Genomic DNA, 16190 nt, shown 5'->3' with positions numbered 1-16190 from the left:
AAAACATTCAACAACCTAACAACACAATTTCACAAAAATACCTGTTTCTACATGATTCAGTGTATATTTAGTTCTAAGAAAATGGTTAAAAAGATCACTTTGACATTGTTTTCAATGACTGACATTGATTATATATTTTCACAGCTTCTTTGTTTGGTGATGTGTTTCTAAGACCAGACCATCATTATGTACCAACATCCTCTAGAGCTAACAAAAATGTCCGCAGTGTAGCAAAAGAAGAAGAGATGAAAAGAGCTGCTTTTGTTTACCATTTCTTGTCTAATAATATTGACGATGTATGAATCTTGTCAACATTTCTATTTCCTGAAACCCCAGACAGCTTTCGATGTTGTACAGCAACTGATAGGAACAGAATTGATAAAAAGATCTGTCAAGTTTATTTCAAACAATACAAAAGCAGCTAGTTGTCATAAGGATGAATATTAATATCTTGAACATGGATAGTTAAGCATTAACTGCATACAACCTAAAGATAAACTTTTTGAGATTTTGTTCATTACAAATTTTACAAGATGGTAATGTTGCTTCAGCTATACAATCTGTGATAATCAATGTTTATTTTGTGTAGAATCATTTGTAGGATGTGAGATTTTTAAACATGTGTTGTTCATGAGTGTACTTTTTATATTAATGTAAAACATGTGTCACACATTTAACTGGTCATTCATATGATACATACAATTCTGTCTTTGTGTAATGTAGTGAATCTCTTGACTTTTGACTTTCTATTTTGTGATTGTTTGAGCCTTTAGAAAATAATGTGATTAATTCTGAAGATTTACCAGAACTCAGTTACAATTAGTCAGGCCAAACGATCTCTGCCTGCTGGATAGACAAGTCAAACAAGGAATTACTTACATGTTTGAACATTATCTCATAAGAAATTATCATTTGCTGTAGTTTTATAGTTTGGAAAACTTTTTACAAACATCACCACTTGCATGTATGTTAAAAATACAGTATTTTATGTTTGCTATTTATTTTGCCATAATGGTCACAATGCATACAGTTCACCTTTTAAATATTTTAACCCTTCAAAATAAGCCCTGCACCCACAAATATTTTTTTCTATGGTTAAAATGCATTATTCAGGGAATTCAGCCATCCTGGAAAAACAACGAGCCAATCAACTAAGAAAACAGTGCAAGTGAACATATTAGTACAGCTCATAATTATTTGAGTGTGTCATTTTTTTAATATCCAACTTTGATCACGTGATTATCACTTCAACCCCTGAACTATAATTCGGGTAACAAACTGACAGTTTAAGGATGATGGAAAAGTTGTATCAGAAACCAAGGAAATAAATTTAATTTGATAATCATTCTGCAGAGACATTTATTTGAACAAATGCATAATATACATGACAATCCTTTAATTTATCAGAAAGAAGTATGATATGAAAATATTCATATTGAAAAAGGGAAAAAAATGAAGGAACTTAAATATGAAATTCTAAGCTGTGATATCTGAGACATGTTTCTTATTTTTTTTTGTTTAGTTCTAATTACATTGTTTGGTTTTCTGTTCAAAATTTTCACATCAAATTTTGTACTGTTTAGTTTTGTTGAAGCATGGTAACAGACTTGTACATGGATAATGATAAATAAATTTCCAAAATTAAAAAGAAATGTAAGGAGCGTACAGTACTATAAGTCAATATTGTATATAGGTCATTGAAAAGGTCAACATTGTCACAACACAATCATATAAGATATTCTGGTTAGTATGTGAAGTCTTATAGGGCATATCATTATCTCACGATTGAGTGAAATTTTTATTGCTTTTATACATTTATTCAAATCGCATGTTGTATCATTTTGTCAATTTTGAACTGGTAATTTTGTCTGTCACAAGGTTAAGGTCAAATAAGAACCCACTTTGGTCCCCCAATGTAGTCTCAGCATTTTCAAATCATTTTGATTTGTTGCTTGTTTTAATCCACAGACACAAATATCAAGAAAGAAAGAGGCTCAGAGAATTAACTGCCATAAATTTTCATTTATAAAAGGCTCAAAATTCGGTGATTTATCAATGATTATTAGCAATATTAAATAGAACCATATACATGGCCAACAAAAATATTTTAGAAATTGATTTTTACATGAATATTTTTGATGGGCACATCTTCTCATAGAGTGTAGTATTGGCGTTATCATTTTTCTATAAAACACAGCATTGATACCTAATTGTGAAATCTGAAAAAAAAACACTCATTAAAACTGGGGAGCCAAGTATTGCCATAATCCTTCCTCAATTAATTATGATAGTGACTGCATTTGTTCCATTAACCCGCTTCATATTTGCAGCTATGATATTGGTTGTTAGGACAGAATTGTGTCTATTTACCTAGCTTTAAAACCTCATGATTCCAATATTGTATGTAAAGTCTTATTTTATTGGTGTTTGTCATTGCAACCAAAAATTTAAATATTTTAAAATCTGTTTTCATGTAGCCATGTGTATGAATTCTTACACAAGAGAAATAGTTCTGAATTGTTGACATAGTTTTAAGTGCATTTTATAGAAATCATAAGAAAGAAAGGGTTATTTAAAAACAAAGTTTATTGATGTGGAAACTCAGAATTTTGCCCACATCAGTTTGTGAGTGAGTCAGTCAAGTTCTCACATCAATAAGCTCAAAATTTAACCGTTCTTACTATATTTTAAACCATATAGATTTGTTGTTCTTTCAAACAAACAATTTCATTAGCTTATTGATATTAATGTGCCTTTTGTACTTTTTTCATAGCTGTTTTGAAATGAAAGTGATATATTTTTCCTCTTTAATTATGCATTTTATAATTTTTTTTATTATGATACAGTTTAAAAAGAAAAGAAAAACTGATAAAAGGTTATATCTTACAATGTACTAATTTCAAATGGCAAAAAAATAACATTTTATGTTGGTCTTACTTTGTTTACATTTACTTTTATCTCAAATAAAAATGAGTTAAATTTTAAGATTACAAGCAAATTAGTTCTTGTCTAATAGTTTTAAAGACCTTAACATAGTGGAAAAATGCATTCTAAAAATCCAAGTCACAAAGGTATTAAATAATTTTTTTTTAATGTCTATCAAAAGTAATTCGAAAGTACCTCTTCACTTCAAAAACAAATTGACAAATTGCATGTTTTTAATGTCAAATATTTTTCAATTGTATGTTGAAATTTGGTATATTTTCTTGTTTAGTTGTGTATACTTCTTTATATTTATATTTTACATATGATTTAGATTTTAATTGTCATTATTTATTCAGTTCATATATTCCTTTAACAAGTGGAAAATCATAGAATAAAGTCTGTCACAAATATAACATGTTATCATTTTACACAGCTTATCTATTGTTCTGGGAACACAGTGATCGTCCTTTAATTTTGGTTGTCTACAAATAAAATCCTTAGTGTGAACAGTGTATCACTTGCAAATTTTTGTCATACCCCAATTTATTTCTTATAGCAAGTAGGGGTTACACTAAAAAAAAATTGGGCCATGAATTTTAAAGAAAAGTAGTAATTTGGTCTAGTTGAAAAAGGTTAAAAATTAGTTTGTCTGAAGCTGTCTTACAGAATTCATGAATCCCCGTAACATAGAATGTCTATATTTTGAGTTAGAGTTGATGAAGTTTTCTATAATTTTGTTTCAATTTGTCCCAAAAGTAGTACATCACCATATATATTTATTATTGAGAAAGTGCAATTTTGCATTTATTGTCTGAACAAAATGCACTACCAAATAACTGGGTTCTTGGGCCTATTTTCTGGGGTCATAGATTGATGTATGGCTTCAGATGAATTATTATTGTGAAATGCCTGTACCAAGTCAGGAATATGACAATTGTTTTCCATTCGTTTGATGTGTTTGAGCTTTTGATTTTGCAATTTGATAAAGGACTTTTCATTTTGAATTTTGCTTGGAGTTTGGTATTTTTGTTATTTTACTTTTGACATCAGTATATGGCTTCTGATATAGAATTATTATTGTGTCTTGACTGTTACAGCCTAACTAATATATGTGGTCATACATTAGTTTATGGGCTTCTGATGAAGAATTATTACTGTGATTTGACTGTTACAGCATTGTTATTTATCTTTGGTCATATGTCAGTGTATGGCTTCCGATGAAGAATAATTACTGTGTCTTCACTGTTAAGAGCTAAACTAGTAGCTGTGGTCATACATCAGTATATGGCTTTTACTTAAATTAGGACTGTGACTTGACTGTTACAGCTGAACTTGTATCCGTGGTCATATATCAGTATATGGCTTCTCATTGTCATGGTTCATTGGTTAGTGTTAAAGTATCATAGTTTTGTCTGGTTTTTATACGACCGCAAAAATTTGTAGATGTATAATGGCACAGCGATGTCGTCGTCATCTGAAGACATTTGGTTTCAAGACAATAACTTGAGTATAAGTGTATGGATCTTTATGAAATTGTACCATAAGATTCCATACTATAAAAGGAAGGTTGGGATTGATTTGGGGGGCTATTGTTCTAACTGTTTAAGAATTAGGGTCTAAAACAAGGATTTTCTGGTTTATGGACAATAACTTGTGTATAAGTGTATGGATCTCTATGAAATTGTACCATAAGGTTCCATACCTCAAAAGGAAGGTTGGGATTGATTTTGGGGGTTATAGCCATAATTGAGTTGGAATTAGGGGCCAGAAACAATACTTTCTAAAACTTTGTATAAATTGCTTATTTCTTGACCAATTTCAATGTGGTTTAATTCAAATTCTTTAATTCTTGGGGTTCTGTAATATACTAACCGTGTATGTAGATTTTCGATTTTAAATCGGTCCACATTGAGGTCCAAAGGTCCAAAATTAAACTTTGTTTGATTTCATCAATATTGAATTATTGTGGTTCTTTCATATGCTGAAACTAACCGGGTATCTAGATTTTTGATTTTGGGGCCGATTTTCAAATTTGTCCACACAAAGGTCTAAAAGGTCCAAAATTAAACTTCGATTGATTTTTACCAAAATCGGATTTTTGCGGATCTTTGATATGCTGTATCTAAACATGTATGTAGATTTTTGATTCAGGGTCCAGTTTTCAAGTTGGTCCAAATCAGGGTCCAAAATAAAACTTCAATTCTTTGGGGTTCTTTGGATATTGGACCATAATAGATAAATGTCCAATTTCAAATTTTCAAGTTCCTAGACCACATTCATTCTGTGTCAGAAACCTATGCTGTGTCAAACATTTAATCACAATTGAAATTCAAAGCTGTATCAAACTTTAATGTTCTATCCATACTTGCCCCAACTGTTCAGGGTTTGACCTCTGCGGTGGTATCAAGCTGCGCCCTGCGGAGCATTTCATTTTATATGCTAGAAGCAAAAGGTTTACTATATTTGGTGTACGGAATGATTTTAAGGTCTACATGTCTGTTAGGCAGGGTTTATCTGACCTTGACCTTATTGTCATGGATCATCGATAATGTTAAGTTTATGTGATACTTGTTGTAAAACCTATATCTTTATGACTAGAGATTAAATCAATCATGGTCAGTAAAGCAGGCGATACGTTTTAGCGTGGGCACTCTTATAAATGCTGAGGTTCAGTGTTCTTATACGACATTTACAGGGCAAAAATAATCCACTAGATGTGTTACTGCTCTTTTGGTTTGTTTATTTCATAGACAAAATCAAATAAAACTTAATGCTATAAAGTTAAAGAATACACTCATGTATGTGAGGTCTATGGCACGACTTAGATTTTCTACACGCTCTAGTTGATACACACATTCAATCCTTTTGTTTCAAAGTGTAACTTTAAATAAACTTTAAATAATGATTTATCTGAAAGATATTTTCTTTATGAAATTAAATTGCTCTTAAGTAAATGAAAAAAAGAAAGAAACACTTTACATGTATAAATTGATGAGTCCGAAGCGCTTTTCTTGATTTACTTATCAGTGAAGCTCAAACCCAAAAATTGTAAAGCCAAAAATGTTTAAATACCTGAAAACGCGAGGAGCCATTTCACCAAAAGGGGATATAAAACCTTTGCCTGAGTTGGAACCTAGTTATTCCAAAAAGATTCTTAATTTATCAACGGAGAATTTAATGAAAAAAAAAAGTGTTATCAAAGTACTTATTACTGTGCTGATAATACCCTCGGACTAACAGTCCACCAACAGCAATAAGACTGGAAAAGGTGCCATCAAAACTACAATATATACGATAACGGTGATGATATACTGAAACATGTTTTCTTTTCTCACAGCATAATTTCAATCAAACTCTATAAACACATTTTTTTTCAATTATTGCATCATTTATGCATATTCGTATTAAGCTTGGTTTAAATATTTTTGATTTATTTTTAATTAATGGGTTGCTTGAAAAAGTGCATTTTCGGTTGGGACTTTAAGGTGTGGTCACGTGACATTTTCCCACTAATCAATTCACTGTTCTATTTTCGTCATTTCCAATTTCTAGGAATAATCATGGAGTTACATTTTTTGTTGTTTAACCTATTTGTCATTTTATTAGTATTCTTAACAAAGGGATACAGAGATCTGCTTTTGATAAGGTAAGTGTATGCATTTGTGTTTTTATTAATGACCTTTTATTGTATACCCTAACGATTTCTTTAATATCCTGTTTTGATATAATTCCAAACCTAAAAGATTTGAGATTTTGAGGACATTTTGTACGAACTTTACTTGATAAAAGGAGTTACGATAACATTAGTTCAGATTCAACCTGTATGCAAATCATTTCTGTTCAGGTATTATATAAATATGTTAAACTGTGATCTCCATGGCTTATTAAAATCATAGGAGAAAAACAAGTTAGTTCCATATTCTTTCATGTAAATGAATTAACTCTATATAGACATTCCTGTGGATTAAAAATGATTTCATATTAAATTTGATATAAGCGCAAAAAACTGAGAACGATTGACGAAGCATTCAAATAAAACAAGAAGAGACGAAAAAATGTTTATAATGGCCATGCTCAATATTTAGAACTTGAAAAAAAATAGTTTGAAGCAATAATGGAACCAAATAACCTTTAGGACATCTATATATAACTGGCGTTACATGAAAAGTCATTCATATTCTTTTTTTTTAAGGTATTCCACATTGAAAAAGAAGGTATATGGTTTTATTCATGACCAAAACAATCATTCACACCAATTAAGATACACAACGACACCAAAACGAAGTGTACACTGCTTCAACGGCGGTCATATTCAATTACTTAGAAAAAGTACAGAAAATTGGACTAAAATATTGTTTTTGTTGTATTAGAAATTCTTTGTTTGGTTCATATGTGTGCTGTATTTTTTACCTATCACTAATACATTTAAACCTAAGTTGTATTTTCTTAAAACTAAATTGTAAACCTATTTTTTCATTAGAAACTATTAAACTTGTTGTGATGGAGGTTAATCAAGAAAAGCGCTTCAAACGAATGCACCGAAATCATTAACTGTTATTTCCATCTTGTTCTTGTATGTGGACAAAATTAAACATGCTGTAAAAATAAATAAACACTCACATTTATTTAAGTTCTATATGGTATGTACAGGATTTTCTATACGTTGTAGACACAGGCATCTTAATATAAACTCGATCACAATAATTAATTATAAATATTCTTCCCCATTTCAACTAAAAGACAAATTGAAAGAGTTGGTCATGCTTTGTTTCATAAAAAAGAATGGCTTACGTAGATACAAGTTCTTGTCTAAGGGAGTGATCAATCGTACTTTGTAAAAAATCATTCTGATTCAAACAAAGAATTCTCTGAAACTGACATTATCAAGATGCTTGATTTCTTGATTGACAACACATTTGTTACGTTTTGAGGACATGTTTTTCAACAAACAATCGGCATTTCCATGGAAACCAACTGTGCTCCTCTTCTTGCCGACTTGTTCCTTTATTCATATGAGGCTGTCTTCATACAGGAACTTCTAAGGAAGAAAGAAAAGAAGTTAGCAGTATCCTTTAACTTCACTTTCATCTATATAGATGATGTTTTCTCACTACATAATTCAAAATTTTGTAACTATGTTGAACGCATCTATCCCATCGAACTTGAGATAAAGGATACAACAGATACAGTTAAGTCTGTCTCATATCTTGACTTACATCTTGAAATTGAAAATGAGGGTCGGTTGAAAACAAAACTTTGCGGCAAATGAGATAATTTCAGCTTCCCAATTGTGAACTTTCCATTTCTATGTAGCAACATTCCAGCAGCTCCTGCATTCGGAGTATATATCTCCCAGTTGATACGATATTCCAGTTCTTGTGTTTCCTATCATGATTTCCTCGATAGAGGGTTCTGCTCACAAGGAAGCTATTAAAACAAGAGTTCCCAGTGGTGAAGTTGAAATCATCCCTTCGTAAATTTTACGGACGCCTTCACGAGTTGGTTGACCGATAAGGAATATCTGTTTTACAGATGACGACGGATATATTCCAATTGTCGTAACTACAATCTCGTCCCCTTTCCCCCGAATGTGACCTACCGAATTAGACATATCACTGGGTTTGTACTTACATGAGCAACACAACGGTGCCAAATGTGAAGCAGGATCTGCTTACCCTTCCAGAACACCTGAGATCACCCCCCGTTTTTGGTGGGGTTCGTGTTACTCAGTCTTTAGTTTTCTATGTTGTTTTGTGTACTGTTGTTGTTTGTCTGTTTGTTTTTTTCTTTTTTAGCCATGACGTTGTCAGTTTATTTTCGACTTATGAGTTTGAATGTCCCTTTGGTATCCTTCCCCTCTCTTTTATCAAGTTTGATTTATATACTTCTAATACAGTCATATTAAAAATTGACTTGTAAATGTTGAATCAACAAAGATTATGTGTCCAGTTTTGACGTTTCGGTATGTTCATGTGATATTATCCAAACAATCGATGTACCTGTTAAATATCCACCCATTTCTTATTTTAGTTGTTATTTTCCGTTTCTAGGAATAATCATTACGTAACATTATTATAGTTTTTTTGCTAATGTATAGGAAAACAGACTTTTTCTTGTTATAAGGTAAAAGCATGAATTTGACCTTTTCTTAATAAATTTCATTGTAAATCATTGATTATGACCACAACTTTTCCGCAATGGGAAATTATTAAAAACCTAAACGATTTGAATATTGCAATTCTAAGAATTGAGAAACTATTTGTTGTTGTTAAAAGTTGCCATTAAGTACTTACTTAAATGGACATGAGTTACGATAAATATAATTTTCAAATTTAACTTTCAGTCTAGCCAATTCTGTCCAGTTATTTTTCAAATATGCTTAACTGTGATCTCCTTCAATGGCAGTGAATATATTCTTATATGTATATATCAATTCTATAAAGTAATTCCTGTGGATGTTTAAATTGTTTTATTTTCATAAAAATGAAATAAACCCGACAATTCGCGAAAGAATTGAGACGGAAGTGGCAAACAAAGGAATATTATTAAGGGGTCTTCCTGGAAAGCCTTCATTTTTTATAAAATATTTATTCCTCGAATAGATGTTGTTTTAAAACATTATTTATTAGGAAAAACGTAGTTAAATGTAAAAATTATTTTGCACCTTGAAACTATCCCTTTTTAAAAAAATAAAGTAAAATTTAAATGCAATGAAATAGTAACGAAAATGGTATAAAAACTTGAGATTGTAAAAATGAAATTGAAACAAATAAATGAAATAAATTGCTTTTATAGATGTTTCAAAAATACAGAAATTGACATTTAGTGTGACGTCCATTTTCACTGAACTAGTACACATTTTTGTTTAGGGGCCAGCTGAAGCCCGCCTGCGGGTGCGGGATTTTCTCGCCGTGTTGAAGACCCATTGGTGGCCTTGTGCTGTTTTCGGGTTGTTGTCTCTATGATACATTCCCCGTTTCCATTCTCAATTTTATCATTTTCTTTTGAAGTAAACTGTAAAATGGAACTTTTCATATTGTAAATTATAAATATATGTGTGCAATTTTTGTTCTTTATCTTTATATATATATATATATATATATATATATATATATATATGTATGTATATATATAGTGTCTAAAAATAGCAACAATCAACATCCAATCTATCTAGGCGTGGATCAGTTTGTAAATAAACTGATGCAGTTACTACATTTAATTATATAAGTGCCTAAGAATGTAACTTTAACACACTAATGAGTGTTATAAAATTAGGTGTTATATTTTATATTATTCACGCAATATTTCGCTAAACAAATTAGCTTCATCAGGCGTGTGCATCTCTCAAGGTGAAATCGGATGCATGACAAAAAAATATTTTTGTAGCTTGAACTACACAAAATTTGAGTATGTATATATTAATATATTGTATGTATATATATATATATATATATATATATATATATATTTGCTTGTTTACATGATTATTCTGAGAGAAATATGTTTGTGCCAAAAAATAGTCCGGTTGTACAACAACTAACTTGCGCCAATAATATGTTTGCCCCACTCGGTTAATCCACCATTTTCTACATAAGGAATTGCCTGTACCAAGTCAAGAATATGACAGTTGTTTTCCATTCGTTTGATGTGTTTGAGCTTTTGATTTTGCCATTTGATAAGGGACTTTCCGATTTGAATTTTTTTTGGAGTTCGGTATTTTTGTTATTTTAACTTTTTAGAATAACTAGTATCATTTGCGCCAAAAATTTAATATACGATTACTCTATTTCGTGGATAAAATGTTTTTTCAATTTTCCACTTTACAATTAAAAGCTGTTTTTGGAAAAATTAACCAAAAATCGAAGCGAAGCAAGTGACGAGTCCAATTTAAATACATCAGCAAATACATCTTATGCATCCCAATAAAACAATTAAAAAATCAACAGTTATAATCATACTTTTCATACCATTGAGTAAAACGAAGTTGTCAATATAACAAGTCCTTGTTTTTTTCTGAAATTCTTTTTAGTTTATTTTCGTCTGAGGTTCAATCAAAGCAGTAATGCAATGCTCACCTGTATACACTTCCAGTATAGTCTTTCGTTTTACGACACCAGCTTAGATGCACTCTAGGCAAAATTGATGTTAGATGGGGTTGCTAGTATTCATAAATGCTTTTTTTTGTCAAATGGAACTTCAACTGTTTAGATTTTATACCTATACATTTTTGGCTTTCAATTATTCGTCATTGAGCCTTCCTGGTGAAGGTTAACCCAGAAAAATACTTCGTATGCACCAATAAACATATTTATTCCATAAAGTATTGGCTAAAGACTAAGATATCTATCAGGTTAACATAAATCATTTGATAAATATGCATACATAGGGGGAGGGTTGAGATCTCATAAACATGTTTAACCCCGCCGCATTTTTGCGCCTGTCCCAAGTCAGGAGCCTCTAGCCTTTGTTAGTCTTGTATTATTTTTAATTTTAGTTTCTTGTGTACAATTTGGAGTTTAGTATGGCGTTCATTATCACTGAACTAGTATATATATTTGTTTAGGGGCCAGCTGAAGGACGCCTCCGGGTGCGGGAATTTCTCGCTGCATTGAAGACCTGTTGGTGACCTTCTGCTGTTGTCTGTTCTATGGTCGGGTTGTTGTCTCTTTGACACATTCCCCATTTCCATTCTCAATTTTATACAAGTAATTTGGTGCAAAGTGATACATTATAAAAATAAAATATGCCGCAAATGATATACTAGTATCTTACAAATACCAATTGGCGCAAAAGGACTGCAACCATTTTTTGGTATCCTTAATAGTTTTTTGGTCAAATATACATTTCTTATTCTAGCTATTAGTAATATGCTTTCACTGAGCTGCTTACAAGAGCTTAACGTTTTTTTTTTCATTCCAAAAAAAGATTTCCTCATTTCAAACAAACATTAAAAGTATTATTGATTTATCCCAGACGACACATGGTAAGTTTATCTTGAATTTTAATTGCAAGACTTAGCTTACCTACAAAATTTATAATTACTGTTTGTTTTCACTACACTTAATTTTAATCAGACACTATTCCTTGAATGACAACATATTTGTACCTATATTTTGTGGGAAATCAACGATGTAGGCATTCAAAGAATATACGATTAAAGAATCATAAGGATCCCAAATGTAATCAACGTTGTTTGCAGATTTAACTCTTAAATTGTATATGATTTCCAAAGGACCTTTCTATCAAGGTTATCAATTTTTTTAATCGAATGTACTGAGTTTTTCTATATCAATGTTACAATTTTTTTATTTACTTGGTGTAAACGATATTTTCTTTTTATCATCCTTGAAAATAAGTTATACTGCTACGTTGGTTTCATAATGATGTACCATTATAATCGATTTTGTTGTAGTGTGGTCTAATATGGAGTGTCTACTCATACAGCTGAGAAACAGTGGAGTGCTTCAGACAGTTGCAGAACAGACACAATGTGTAGGATTATGTAACCTCAAGTTCACAAAAAACATATTTATCTAGAAGAAAATTTCTGAAATATCTCCCTTTCACGTATAACAGCGTCCATTATTCAGTGTGCCTATTCATTGGATATTTAAACTAAAACTATCCCTAACAACTGAAAGTAAGCACAGGCAATTTAAGGCTGACTTATACATGTTATACACTTATATAAACAATCAGAAAACTTATCACAGAACGTCTGGTGTTGCATAGAAATACAGCTAAACAGGTAATATTTTGTTGTAAATCTAATGAATGAACTAAAAAAATATGCATATTTTCAATTTATTTTCATAATCACTGTACCAAAAGATTACAATAAAAATGAAATCAGTATCACAATGTCATAGTCGTTTTTATGTGTATTACGTGAAGTCAAATTTTAATACTTACTAACCAGGTAGAAAGAAACATGCAAATAAAAATGTCAAATCAAAAAATCAAAACTAAACGTTCCATTCGGTTATGTTGAAAAAAAGCAACAAGTGAGTTGGAGGAAAGAACGATCAGTATTGACTGCTATTAAAATCAATTTATCGCGGCAATGAATGGGGCCTCATGTCTTTGTGTGTTGTGTTTGCGTGGAGTGTAACCATCAAACCAAGATTAGTAAATGTATGCATAACATAGTTTGCTTACCTTTAAGTTCAGTTAATTGTATTATCCATCTATTGTCCATATCAATCAATACAGATTACTTCGGTTATACTTTGAGGGTAGTTTTTCAAATATCTTTCCCAACATAGTTTACTTAGGAACCTTCTGTTGGAACTAAACAAAAACAACATCAAAGCCAGGAAATTTGCTTTTTTCCGAAATATAGAATTCATTTAATTTAATGTATCGAGGCCTAGCCAAGCCTTAAAACTTTTCCAGGGGCACAAGTTTGTCTGTACTAAGAGTAAAATTTTTACTTATTCTTGATCAAAGTTACTTTGGGTTAGATTAATTTCTGCTAAAATATCATATTTCAAATTTCTAAAAATACAAATACATTTATATTGTTGATAGAGTATACATTTGCTTGTTTTATGGTATGTACTGCACATTTTATTGAGTATTTTTTCATCGGATATTGTTGATTATAATCACACTTTTTCTGAAATATCCTGATTAGTATTTGTCTATGTATTAAACACCTTTAATCATTTGTATATAATGATTAATTAAAACAATGAATATTTTGAATGGCTGATTCGTTCTAGCTAAAGAATCGTGTTGCAGTTTAGGTTTGTTTAGATTCAACTAAAATTTGGCGTTGCATTACAATTGAACGTGAATAGACAAAACGGAATTCCATTATGGAAAAAGGGATATTGAATATGACTTTTCGAAACACAATCTGTACATCAATTTTTAAGACTTTTGTATAAAAAACAGTACTTTTGTTTTAGACTGTTATAAAAGGTTCGTGTTTTTTACTTTTGTAGTTGTATCATGAAGCGTCCATTCATTTAGTTGATATGTTTCGTTATGTTTGCTTGTTTTTTGTGTACAGTTTCAAAACCAACATCATACGTTGGGTTATACAATCTCAACTTTCAAAGTTTAAAATTTGAAAGAAAATCATATACATGGAATAAAACTTCACAAACATCTCCTTTTGAAGTTACCAAGCATCGATTATTTACTGTGCCTGTTGGTGGATTGTTGAAAGCAGAATTATCACTAACGACTAGAAGCAAGCACAGAAAACAGAGGATCGCCGCTTGTATTACCCTAATACGCACAAATAAGAAAACCTGTCAAAACATATCTGGTATACCTGGAGGAAGAAAACAGTTCATCAGTCAGTTAATTCTTCATGACGTATTTGAAGTGCAGAAAAATGATCAACTTGAAGTGGCAATTGTACGTGGGAAAAATATATCTACAAAGTCGCCGAATACAATCGCCTTAGTTTATATTATCTTAAGAAATGCAGGAAGACAAATAATATTTTGTGGATCTTTTTTTAAAATTTTAGATATATTAAATACTATACTAGTATAATATTTTCAATTTTCTTTTACGTATTTAACTTTTTGGACTATAAAATTACATTTAATATAACTCCTAATATATGTCTAATTCTGGTTATTTTGCATCAAGACAAGTTCCAAAAACTACCGGTCCATCAGGAACAAAACATACACACATGCTTTGTATCGTGTATTTTTTACGCCTTTGTTTAAATCAAAATCAATCTTGGTATTAATTTTTTCACCAATCATGCAACGAATCGCTATAAAAAATTTTTTTTATTTTGAAACCCCATTTACCTTGTAAAAAATAATCATCTTCCCATAAAAATAATAGAAATACAATCAAAACCCTCAAAACTTAAGTGATATTAAAGTAATGCCCACAGCACGAATAAACTTGTTTCTAGTATAAAAAGCCACATAAACATTTGAAAGAATACAATTCAAATTGATTTAGAAAGATCAGTCTTTGAAATACCTACAGGTAAGCCAATGTAAAAAAAAAATCCACAAAGAACAGAATTCATATAATTACATTACATGTATGTTTCATTATAATACGTTATTTTGATTGGCTAACAGCAATCTCGCGTCATTCTGAAATTAACCTTCATTTCAAAATGAAATGTAACATTCATGATGACACGAGCTTCCACAACAAAGTGCACAGGTAAATAAAAGAAAAACTGGATATAAATCATGTTTTCATGATCCTATCAAAAAAAATGTAATTATAAGTATTGAATGCTTCTTTTAGTAATTTTATAGGGTTGTAAAAGCGTTGACCGTGCGCATATTTTTAAAATGAAGCGCTTCCGCGCTTCATACAAAATGTACTTCGGTCAACGCTTTTACACCCCAATAAATTTACAAAAAGAAGCATTCAATTCTTAAATAAATATTTCAAGAATAGATTTACACATTCAGTGAATATAATTACATTTTGATAAGTCTGTTCGTTGTTAAGTATATCCATAGATGTTATGAATATATATCGCTTCAAAATAATATTTGATTGTTCAGGCTGTTCGAGCTTTCTCATAAATTGTTTTTTAAGTCTTGATCACAAAAAGAAAACAACTGAACAGCGACTTCAATCTGATATCGTCCTCATTATGCACAAAAACTTGTCTGTGGACATATTAAAACAATCTATTACCACCCTTCTGACTGTTCCTTGGAAGAAAATTAACAAATGAGTTATACATGAATACCAATAATTTGATTGCTACTGGTGATTTCTTCTTCTGTATAAAATAAAATTGCTCTTCAGTAAATGAAAATAACACTTTATAAATTGATGCGTCCGCACCGCTTTTTTTTTCATAAGGGACGCCCAAACCCCACAATTGTAAAGCCAAAAAACGTTTTTATATCTGAAAACGTCAAAAGCAATATGACCAAAAGCGGACATAAAAACTATGCCTGAGGGCGTTGCAATCTTACTAATTTAAAATAATTTCTTAATTTATCAACATAAGTCACTCAAAAAAAAAGTTTTAATTCATCAACAGAGAATTTAAGAAAAGTATATTACAAAAGCACTGATTACTGTGCTGATGATAACCTCGGGGACAAACAGTCCATCAACAGCAATCAGACTGAAAAAGATGCAATACAAACTACAATATATGCGATAACGGTGCTGATATACTGAAACCTGTTTTCTATTCTAACTGCATAATTTTAGTCATAGACATATGATACACAGATGTATGATACCATGTATATGATATCATATGTCTCGAACTCTATTAACATATTTGTTATTTAAATTATTGC

General features: G+C 30.8%; 1 protein-coding gene across 1 annotated transcript in view; it reads left to right on the top strand.

Annotated features, from left to right (window-relative positions):
• The window catches only part of LOC127725849 (inositol polyphosphate 5-phosphatase OCRL-like), a 75212-nt gene extending 71874 nt beyond the window's left edge, over positions 1-3338 (top strand). The window contains exon 26 of the mRNA XM_052233159.1: positions 145-3338. Coding sequence (XP_052089119.1) covers positions 145-302 — 158 coding nt within the window. The 3' untranslated portion in view covers positions 303-3338. The remainder of the gene's footprint in view (positions 1-144) is intronic.
• Positions 3339-16190: the final 12852 nt, after the last annotated feature.

The sequence above is a fragment of the Mytilus californianus genome, unplaced genomic scaffold (genome assembly GCF_021869535.1).
Source record: "Mytilus californianus isolate M0D057914Y unplaced genomic scaffold, xbMytCali1.0.p SCAF_15, whole genome shotgun sequence".
Taxonomy (NCBI): Eukaryota; Metazoa; Mollusca; class Bivalvia; order Mytilida; family Mytilidae; genus Mytilus; species Mytilus californianus.
This window is presented reverse-complemented; position numbering and strand designations above follow the sequence as displayed.